Source organism: Miscanthus floridulus, chromosome 5 (assembly GCF_019320115.1).
Source record: "Miscanthus floridulus cultivar M001 chromosome 5, ASM1932011v1, whole genome shotgun sequence".
NCBI classification, from domain to species: domain Eukaryota; kingdom Viridiplantae; phylum Streptophyta; class Magnoliopsida; order Poales; family Poaceae; genus Miscanthus; species Miscanthus floridulus.
The window spans coordinates 105,160,912-105,171,974 of NC_089584.1; the positions used below are offsets into that span (position 1 = coordinate 105,160,912).

An 11,063-nucleotide genomic window follows, 5' to 3' on the forward strand; every position below is an offset into this window, starting at 1 on the left:
TTATTTGTTTTTCAGAAGCATGTTGCAAGTGTGGTTAGGATGTTGCATATGTTTCACGCGTACTCCCTCTGTCCCTAAATAACTGTCGTTCTCGCTTCTCGGAAAATAAAAAAGTATTAATATTTATAATATATAATTAATATCATTGGATAGATCGTTGAACCTATTTCCACAATAAATTATTTGGAGGTACAAATGATGCACATATTTTCTATAAAATCTCGTAAAAGTTATGACACGGAAACAAAAAAAACGACACTTATTTAGAGATAAAGGGAGTATGTTGCAAGTGTTTTATCTGAAAGTTGCATACGCTTGCGATGGCTTTCCAAGAGTTTTCAGATGTTTTATAAGTTTTCAAACGTGGTGTTTTAGCTATTTCAGACGTATGCTGCAATTTCAAACGTGGTGTTTTAGTTATTTCAGACGTACACTTTCAAACGTGGTGTTTTAGTTATTTCAGATGTATGCTGCAAGTGTTTTATTTGAATGTTGCAAAAGTAGATCTGGTGCTGCTAAGAACAGATCCAGGATAAATGTTAGGGGGGCTTCTACAACCTCTAGACAGCTTTAACCTCTTCTTAACGTGCATCCATGGCAACAAATTCCAGGAGAGGTTAAGGGGGGTTGGTCCGCCATCGGTCGGTCCGGGGGGGGGGGGGGGGGGGGGGGGGGGGGGGGAGGGGGGAGGGGGGGCTAGAGCCCTGCCTGCATGGATCCATGCCTAGGTGTTGCATATGTTTAAGCTGTTCCAAGCAGGCAAGGCAGCAGGCGAGCAGACGTGACCAGGTGGCCGGGCGAGCAAACCGGCCAAGCGGACTAGCAGAGACGAGCAGGCGGCCGAGCGAGCAGACAGCCAGGCGGCCGAGCGTGCAGACGACCAGGCGAGGGCGCTAGCCACGCCGTTACTTGAGCGCACAACACCTATGCGAATGTTGGCCTACGGCATCCCAACAAATCTATTGGGTGAAGGTTTAAGGATTGCTGAAAGTTCTACAATTGAGTGCTTTATTTGGAGAGGGGAACAAAAAAGAGGCAGTGGCGCTTCTCTCCCCTCAGAAGCCCGAAACAAATATTTTATTTGGCACGGTGTCTACCAACAAATTTATTAAGAACCAAAATACCATGCAGCAAATCTCACTGTTTCCAAATGGAGGTCACTTTCAGTGTCCTTTAGTAAATTTTAACCCCCCCCCCCCCCCCCCCCCCCCCCAAAAAAAAAACTCTCAGAACAACTCCATGAGATTAAGTAAAATCAATGTCCTTTCTCTATATAAAGTAATAAGAGATTGAAAGGAAAAAAAAACTCCAGCAGATTCCCTTTTCAATCGTCTTTTCCTAAATAAAAAGCTTTTCTCAATCCCTCAAAATAACCCCTCCCTCAATCAAACAATAAAAGAACATGCAGCAGCTTTTCTCAATCCCGGTGGAGCTACCGTCGCCGCGTGAGGGCGTCGGGGACGAGCGGGCGAGCCTCGGAGCAACTTTATAAATTCATCAATCTGTGACACCGTTTAAAAAAACATGTGCCACAATCTGATGTAGAGGCTCTACTGCCACATCACGTGTGGCAAAGCAACAGATCAACATTCAACACACGGGCTTCGTGCAAATGAAAACCCCAACACACAAGAAAAAAGCATCCAGGTCTCGAACTACATAGTAATAAGATAAACACAGTGCCCTTTGAGGATAATAAATCACAATTCAGTAGCTAGGTTTATGAAAAAGCACAAGCAAAGCAGTGCACAGACCGTAAGAAAAGTAAACGGACTACAAAATGCGCCAACCCAATAGGGAAAAAAAAACTCTAGCTAGGACATCTCCTTGAATCTTGCCATGGCCTTCTTCTGGATGACGGTTTTGTAGCTGTCCCCGGCTTGGGCCTCCAGGGATGGATCAGCCTTTCGCTGCTGACTTCCCAGTCCAGCCCTGACGTCCACGGATTTTGCCTGGACTGGTTCCTTGATACCGCTGCCATCCTTTCCGAGACCCTGGATATTTTCGAAGTAGTTGCAAGAAACAAAAACAATACAAAATGCACTCACATCAGAAGGAATACAACATAATATTTTCGCACTTTCCACAATGTAGGGAATATGGGCACACTGATTCCCCCTGCATCCGGTCACTTCTCGTGCCCAACAAACTATTCATTCCCACTAGACATCTTCTCACTCAGGCTAAATATGTCAGTGACTTTTGATTCTTAGAGTCTAGACACAAGGAAGCACATGGACTCAGAATCAACTAGTCAAGACACAGAGGTATACTTAGTTATTTCTGGAAAGAGATCAACAAGACAAACTTAAGATTTGCTAACTGATACTAACAGCTTTACCAAGCTCTAGAGTACTCCAGTTAAAACCAGAGAGTTGCATTAAAATAAATTTGATACTGCTACCTCATTACAAATAGGCATATTTACCGGCTCAAAAAAATTTACATAAATCAGATTCCAAAGTGAGATGCATTTGCAGTAGCAGGAGAAATAAAAAGGGGGCATAAACACTCATGACCAAATGCAGGAAACATTGTAAAAAAAATGCTATCAAGCCTGAGAGCATCTTAGACTGAGAAATATGTGGGAGATGAACTTACCAGGCCCTCTTGCCACCCCATGTTGCGTAGAATACGGTTGCCCACATTGCTTTCGTCAATTGCTCTATCAGCGGTAATAATTTCATAGTTTTCGCTGTTGCCAATTTCACCACTGGAACGTTCACCCACACCAGGAGGAAACGGCATCGACCCTATCTCACTTGAACCCTTTCTGGACGGATAGTCACCAGCTTGACAACAGGTAATTTCCACTAAATCAATAAAAAATCTTACAAGCAAAACCGAAAATATCATCCCTAAACTGTATGTTAGGTCAAGGACATATTCCAATGGCAACAACAAAATCCCCAGAAATACCCAAGTCAGCCTTATATAAACAGTTAAACACTAATACGAAACTGAGCATACTGCTAACGATGCTTCAGCAAAATGATAATGATGAGAATAACAAAAAAAAAAAAAAAAAAAAAACTGGACAGACAGTATGTTGCTGTTACTAACACAACGTGCTGAAGGAATGACAATGGAAAAATGACAGCAATTGTACGTGATAAAAACTTAAAAAAGTGTATTCTTACTTGAATCCAGTCCAACAGCATCAGTGCCAAGAGATGATCCATACAGATTTCGTCTTTCTGCAGCTCGATCCCTGTACTGGGATTGCACTCGTGCCTCAGAAAATCGACGTTTACCACTCCCAGAAACTCCCGATGAAGTATTAGAGACTAAGGCAGACACATCAGTTTTGAAGGGTGCAGGAGTTACAAGTGCCTCAGGACTTGTCATTAACCCACTTGCTCTTGTGGTTATAGTAGTGCGGGAGTCAGTGCTCCCAGCATCAGATAATGCATGAAACGTAGTATCCGACTTGATCACTCCTCTAGCAGAACCTCTTATGACACCCATAACTGTAGTCCCTAAGCTGTTACTGACAGGTCTAGGCTTTACATTGGAATCCAACATTTGGGTCGATGCAATTCCTTGGCCAAGAGAATTATCCATAGCATTTTCAAAGTCAGAATTCAGCTTGCTTTTCAAAGAGAATCCAGTTCCACTATGTGAATGATTAAATTTATCATCAGAACTTGATGGTTCTTTGTCATCAAGGACAATTCGTGCGGCCTGCCCTTCTTGATTCCTTTGCTTCCACATGGCTAGGACATTGTTCATCTTCTTCTTATTAGCTATGAGACTACTTTTTGAGGCCAATTTAATCTCTTTTGCCTTCTCCTTTTCTCTCTTTTCTGCAGCCAGGGCTGCATTTGCAGCAGCTTGAACAGCATCAGGAAGTGAAGTTTTCTCATTTTGTTTAATTGTGGCAGCAGGCGCAGAGATCACAACCTTTTTGCCACTATTACTATCTGAGGTCTTCGTGTTTTCACTGGCCGCCTCCCCGGCTGCCTTAGTATTGCTCTGGTCGTTACAAGGGACATATTGTTGAGTCTGTTGATCGTACGAATACCAAACTCCAGAGTTGCTGTCATAGTAAAGGCCTACAGCACACAAGATTACATATTAAACATAAATGGAAAAAGATCCGTAACCATAACATTACCAACAACATTAGTAATGGTTTTAACAAAATTTTGATGTGGTAGACTCATAGACTTACCAGTAGTTCCATCATAATAGAATCCAGATGCGGAATCATAGTAGTAACCAGATTTTTCATCCCAAACAAATCCCGACTGTGCTGCGTCACCATCTTTTTGAGATTCAGAGTTGCTGTTCTGTTTGTCATCAGGATTGTACTCTTTTGGAGCCCAACCTATGGCATCATACTGGTCCAACAGGCAAAGGTATTAAACCAATGAGCAACATGTATTCAACCTGCCTAAACTATGCGCTTAGTTAACATGAGAATGTGATGAAGGTCAGTCCCCTGTCCTTTTTCATTCTGCTTATTTGACATCTTAGCATTTTTAAAAATGTGGTTCTGATTTTTAGTACTTTCCATTAGTAATTAATGACTATTAAGTGCTTTTAGAAACAGATCTAGTGATATTTTTCATATGCCCAATCCCCATGCTTTCAGAATTGTCAAGTCTCAGAAATTTGACAGTGCAGCTTGCAAAGAACCAAATACTGTAAGAAAGAACAAAGGAAGTAATATATAAATAGAAACAGTAAATGCTTAATCTTACAGTGTCAGGAGCTATAACAAACCTGCTGAGCAAATGATGCAGCCTCAATGGCAGCTGCAGCAAGGCTGTTTGACTGCGAACCCCCTGATGCAGGTCCATGTGTACTTTTAGCATATGCTACACGCAAAACCTGGCCGTTTTTCTCAAGTGTAATCCCATTTGTAGCTTCCAGAGCTTTCGTAGCATCTTCCACCTGTCACAACAGGATGTTGAAAATTGTAAGGAACTATATACATCAAAAAAAGAAAATCTCAACTCAATCCACCAGACAACACTACTTACCGAATGGAAATGAACGAAGGCAAAACCTCTAGACACATGAGTAAACTTATCCCGAACAAGACGGATGTCCTGGTGAAAAATGACATGTAATGTGTCCAGAAAAATAAGAGAAACCTAATCAAGCAATTAGTTTATTCCCCACCTTTATTGGTGCGTGCTTAGCAAATTCGTACCGAAGCATTTCCTCATCAGCATTTTCATCCAAGCCACGAACAACTAAAACATGAGTTGGACCTGCAAATGACCGCAACTAAATAAGGCAGCACGATACCGATACATACTTTACATAATTCCAGAACGAAACTACGAAAGCACAAAACTTGCCTAGATCAGATCCCCTTCTCCCAAAGTGTGGAGTAGAACCTGTCGCATCAGCTGGTAGAGCATCCTCAGTACGAGGTTCATTGCACTATGCAAATACAAATAAACATATGATTAGCCAGAGCAAAATCACAAAACTAATTAGTTACCCAGCTATTAACTTAGGAAAAATGAGGCAAAGTAGAGTTGTAGTATTTTCATGCACATATAGAAAAACAGAAAATTACACAACAGTATGGCAGTGTTCTCTAAGTAGAACAAACTAACAACTAGACGAAATCCAACACATCACCCTGCCCTGCCACTAACCCACTCGCCAGTTAAACTACAGGCCACGATAGTCACGACTCAGGCCACGATAGTACAGAAGCTGGTGTTCAGGTGGGGTGTGGCGGTGTGGGGGCGGGCGGGAGGGGGGGTGGGGCAATGGAAATGTGATATGAAAAATAATATCCTTACAAGTACCTGAAAACACGAGGTCCTGCGGGCAAAATTCATACATCCGCATATAGTACAAATCCAATCACATGGTGCAGCAACAGTCCTGTGCCCATAAGTAGGCCGTGTAAAATTTTCTTGTCCAAGAGAAGGCCCACCCGTCCCACTGGTTGGTTTACTACTGCAGTAAAGACAGTGTTAGAATTAACTGCACTGGAAGGAATTTTTATATAAACACATGAGCACAAAAGGCTAGTACAACATTAAAAGGAAGACAAGACTCGCCCCCCACCCACCCAACCACGCACTAACAGAACTTTGTTGACGTATAAGGATTCACAAGAACCTTCCCATGGTAACATAATAAAGTAACACCACTTTTCCCCACTGAAATCTTACAGAACTGCTGAATCTTTTTATATATGAACTCTAATTGAATTGGAGTCCTGTGATCTTATGTCATCAAAATAACTACTACATCTCCACTCCAAACTATATGTCACTCCACCTTTATCCTAAGTCAATCTTCTCTCAATCTGACCAAGTTTTTAGAAAAATATAATAACATCAACATGTTCAAATAAATGCAATATCAAAGTTTCAGTGAAAATAAATTGATGCTGTATATGTTGGTGTGTTTTCTATAAATTTGGTCAAAGTCAGATAAGTTTGATTAGGATAAAGCTCAAGTGGCCTATAATTTGAATGAAGAGGAAAGAGAAATTAGAGTATCCTGTTTGGTTATATGCTAGCCTACTATGAGAATTATTGGATTGTGTTTCCACTTACAGAAGACTCGATTATAATCGTCCGTACCGTGGGAATTTTTTCGATTCTCGATTGTGCTAGTTCAGAAAAAAGCAGAAATAATCGAAGTGTCTTGTGGTAGTCTTGCTTTTTTTTCACCGAGAATCAGATTATATAAGCAGAAACAAACATGGTCAATACAACTAGCTTATAATTACCCATGCCAGTTACAGAATATACGGCCGAGACAAATGAGAACTTCATAGCTCAAGGCAACCTCAAGTAAGAAGTATAGTTACAAAGGATACAAAAAAGGACAACAACTCCGAAAGCATAATACAACTCAAGACACTAATTTAGCAACAAAAAAAAGTGCAACCATGCACTGCATACTCATTTATTCACCAGCACGCTAGCAGAGATTGCATAGGATGGACGGCTTTGTATAGGATGGAGTGAAACATACTTATTTCTAAATAGAAAAACACGTATACCTGTACTGAAAGAACACATTCCTGCCATCAATTTCGAGACCATTCTCTCCAGTAGCTTCCATCATTCTACGGGCAGCTTCCTGTGGAGAGGATACAGCTGTGTTAACAGTACATGAAAGTTTGGATGAGTAATGGAATAACACTTGTGTTTGATTAGTACCACGGTGGGGAAGTCAATGAAAGCAAATCCACGAGACATGCCAGAATTCCGTTCCTTGATCACACGCACACTGCGTAGAGGGCCCCACTGAGCCTACAAGAGAACAGACGAAATGATTAAAACGAACCAGACAATACACTTTCAACCGGTGCAACAAGTTATGAAGAGGAAGTTGTACAAGAATCTGATATAGGTCATCATCATTAGTCTTCAGGGGCAGTCCCTTGACAACAACAGTGGCAGATGGGGCCTGCAAACATGAATGCAAACTCATGGTTTGTAAATTCCAAACCCACAGCTACAAATGTATGTATGTATGTATGCAGTATGTCCATACCACTGAATCACCATGCCTCCTATCATCCCAATCATATTCCCTTCTTCTGTCAAACCGATTATCATCATACAGGCCATCTCTTTGGTTCCGACCATGACTTCTCGCACGAGGAGATCTTGATCTAGACCGTGATCTTGATCGGTCATCACGCCCACGTGATCGAGAACGGCTATGGCGCATGTATGGACTTTCCTCTCTTTCACGACTTACTCCACTTCTTTCGCGTTCACTCTCACATGAATCGCGTCTTCTCCAGCTACTATCTCTCCTGCCTCTCTCATAGTCCGAATCATAACCGTAACGACCATATTCATGATCTCTCTCATAGCTGTCGTCTCTGCTTTGGTGTGAACTGCGGTACCGGTCTTCAAACTCACCATGAAACTCGGCACGTTCTCTGCTTCCAATCCTTTTGCTCCTATCAACACCAAAATCACGGTGACTGCCAGATTCATAATAGTTGTCAGTAGCATGATAATTATCACGGAGTCTATCAACTCCTCTGTATGAATCAAACTCATGATGCTTTCCATCATTGCGATAATTAGTGTCATGCCTTCTGTGATCTCTTGTAGTTGCATATTCCTCATCATGATTCCTTCGAGGCTGAGACCACATTCCACCAACAGATGGTGGTGGTGCATACATATTTCTATCATGTGCATCCTGACAGAATGCACCCCTCCCATATGAATCTCTAGGAAAGCCTTCATCCACAGATCTCCTACCATTGTAGGATCCACCAGACCTGCAAATTAAGTTAATAGGGGAAGATATGGTAATATGGCAAAGCACTATATAAATATTAAAGGCATGACAGAAATCACAAAAGGGGAGAACTTGTTGAAGAGTTAACCCACTACTAAATAAAAACATATCTCGGCTTACTAGAGAAATTAGAAAAAGATTCGACACGTTTTACAGGAATAAAGGACATGAATACCCCAGTTAACACAACACTAGAATGACCAGTTGGCTTACCTAAAATCTGGCTCATTGATTACACCATACCCATTCGGTGCCTGTAGATTCAACAGAATAAGTCGAGTCAGCAACAAGTTCTACAGAACGGGCAGGTAAATCCATTCCATTTAAGCAACGGCCTCTTCTTGAACTCTTTACAACTAACGCTGGATACACAGAGGCCAACTGCATGGCCAAAATTCTGCTATTTCATCATCTTCAGTAGTTAGTAAAGGAAAAGACTGCAATTACACTGTTGTTCTCCCATCCATGTTGTGGAGCATAACGCCCATGATCCATTTCCAAAATTCAGCACTTTTGTTATCCTGCGAGGTTCTTGGTGACCTTTACAACTTTTGGGTGCAGATTTTTCTGTGTAGCCTGTAAAGAGATACATGGCATGATAGAGTTAAAGCACCTAACCAGAAGGAACCCCCAATATAGCCACCAATAATAATTTAAGGTTTGAGAAAATTGTTAATGTTCAATTGATCACTTATGGAATGGAATTATTAGCTATATAATTAGCTATATAATACTTGGCCTGACTGGAATGAAATACTTTTGTTGGAAACAAAAGAAATAGTCAAGAATTCCAATGAAATTACTTAGTTCAAAATGAGGCTATATAAAATGCTAGTATTTTGTGGATCCAGACATATGTTACCATCACTACAACAAGAACAATTTTACACATAACGGAACTTTCAGACAGTGTAATAGTTTTTTACATGATTAATGTATAATAGTAATGCATATGACTACTCTGGCATAAACATATGAGGCTGGGTGGGGATCAAAACGGTCAGAAGAGACCTAAATTGTTTCCGTTTCCATACTTTTCCACAGAAATGAAAACGAAAATGGTATTGAAGAAAGTGGGCTTGTACCACGACATGTCGATATCGGCTAGTAATCGATAATGCAAAGTAAAGAACAGCTACGTGATACTATACATAGGAATGATATGATAACACAGACATGTCAACCGTACATAGGTGATAGGCAGTGGTGGATCTAGGATTTTTATATGGGGTATGCGGAACCAAAATTTTCATATGCAAACCGGTAAAATCCATTTAGCAATTCTGTAAAGTATTGTAAAAATTGTCCCACAATTCAGTACACAATTACTAAATAGCATAATAAGGCTTAAATTATCACGCAAATAGTTCAAAACAGCACACTAATAGTTAGGAATATACACGACAATAAAAGGTTAAATGTCAAATAGGATTACAACACTACTTTTTGGGCCTACGCTTTCTAATGGCCATGAAAGTCTTAATTACGTCATCTTCATCCATATCATCCAAAATGCCTCTCAATGAACGTGACAAGGCAATCGTCCAAAAGACTATTACTCATCTTATTTCTCAGCTTGATTTTGACAAAAAAAAAATCCATTCCAAAAAATGCCCTTCGCCACCTGAAGAAGCATAAGTAATCAACTAATACATGCCTAATCCCTACTGCATACATCTACAATCTACATCAATTGAACTAAATCAAGAAAAAATCTAACAACAACTAGCTAACAAATTAGATCACATATAAAGGAAAGTTAGGGTTAGGAACCTGGGGAAAACTTGTTAACAGGAAGAGACTGGAGGGGGGAACCAGAGGGGAGCTGCTCACCAGGCGCTGGGGCCGTGGCCGTCCGGGACGCCGGTCGCCGGGGACGGGGCGGTCGGGCTGGGAGCCTGGGAGCGGGGACGCTGCGGCTGGGGTGGTGGGGCCGCCGGGGCGGGGTCCGGGGACGGACGAGGGGCTCCGGGCAAGGGAGGAGCTCGCCGGGTCGCCGCTATCGCTGGAGCAGGCGAGCGGAGTCGCGAGCGTGAAGCGTCGCGGGTGCGGCAGGGGAGTGGATGGTTTTTTTTTAACAGAGTAATACTTGTATCTTTATTGGGCTGGGCCTATAGGGATGCCGGACGGACCATACCGGTGCAGCCCACTGGATCCGACCGCGTAGGGCGACGGTGTGTTCTCTCCGAGTTTCGGAAACCCACTCCTAAACTTTAGATTTTTTTTTTAGCAAGATCGAAGAAAACGCTCTCCAACGACTCCGTCTTTCAACTCCCAGTCTCTCCGAATCAACGCAACCGCACGGAAATATAGGCCCGGGTATGTGTTCGGCTAAGGCCATGTTTAGATCCACCAAACTCTCAACTTTAATACTATGTAAAAAGAAGATTTTTCGTCATATCAAATTTGTGGTACATGCATGGAGTACTAAATATTGACGAAATCAAAAACTAATTGCACAGTTTGGTTGTACTTTGCGAGACGAACGTTTTGAGCCTAATTAGTCAACGATTGGACAATTATTACCAAATAAAAACAAAACGCTACTGTAGCTTAGGCGGCGCCGATTCGGGCGAACTAAACATAGCCTAATCCAGAGATGGAGGGACGTGGAATAAGAGGAGGGACGTGGAATAAGGAGAAGGACGTGGTTCCCAATGCAAATGTATAAAGGATCGGTTGCATCTCTTTATTTTGAAGGAGTAGGTTATTCGGTTTGAAATTTGATATTTCATAACTTTTTCAAGCTCACGAATAAGCCTATCTCAAATTCATAGGATGTGAGATGAAAATATATTCTATAGATCACT

General features: G+C 41.7%; 1 protein-coding gene across 4 annotated transcripts; it reads right to left on the bottom strand.

The window, feature by feature from the left end:
• Nucleotides 1-1,638: 1,638 nt before the first annotated feature.
• On the bottom strand, nucleotides 1,639-10,307 carry LOC136450392 (SUPPRESSOR OF ABI3-5-like). Of its 4 annotated transcripts, none has more exons than XM_066450801.1 (17): nucleotides 10,087-10,307; nucleotides 8,701-8,829; nucleotides 8,467-8,507; nucleotides 8,042-8,233; nucleotides 7,486-7,903; nucleotides 7,327-7,398; nucleotides 7,149-7,241; nucleotides 6,989-7,068; nucleotides 5,775-5,928; nucleotides 5,313-5,397; nucleotides 5,131-5,222; nucleotides 4,989-5,057; nucleotides 4,729-4,899; nucleotides 4,175-4,343; nucleotides 3,141-4,055; nucleotides 2,602-2,792; nucleotides 1,639-1,994 (listed from the first exon to the last, which is right to left on the bottom strand). In XM_066450801.1, the coding sequence occupies exons 2-17, from the start codon at nucleotides 8,746-8,748 to the stop codon at nucleotides 1,815-1,817; spliced, it is 2,970 nt and encodes a 989-aa protein (XP_066306898.1). In that variant the 5' UTR covers nucleotides 8,749-8,829; nucleotides 10,087-10,307; the 3' UTR covers nucleotides 1,639-1,814. The 4 variants fall into 4 exon arrangements, with proteins under 4 accessions (XP_066306898.1, XP_066306897.1, XP_066306896.1 ...); XM_066450800.1 differs by having other exon boundaries at nucleotides 7,486-7,927; XM_066450799.1 differs by having other exon boundaries at nucleotides 5,775-5,925; nucleotides 7,486-8,233.
• Nucleotides 10,308-11,063: the final 756 nt, after the last annotated feature.

What these genes read in the sequence shown, in the direction of transcription:
- LOC136450392 (XM_066450798.1), bottom strand. Translation starts at nt 8,748, where the DNA reads ATGGATCATGGGCGTTATGCTCCACAACATGGATGGGAGAACAACAGT. An exon ending in CCTTCGTTCATTTCCATTCG is followed by an intron (nt 4,900 to 4,988) that starts GTAAGTAGTGTT and finishes CTGTTGTGACAG; the next exon opens with GTGGAAGATGCTACGAAAGC. An exon ending in TGCTGTTGGACTGGATTCAA is followed by an intron (nt 2,793 to 3,140) that starts GTAAGAATACAC and finishes CCTGTTGTCAAG; the next exon opens with CTGGTGACTATCCGTCCAGA.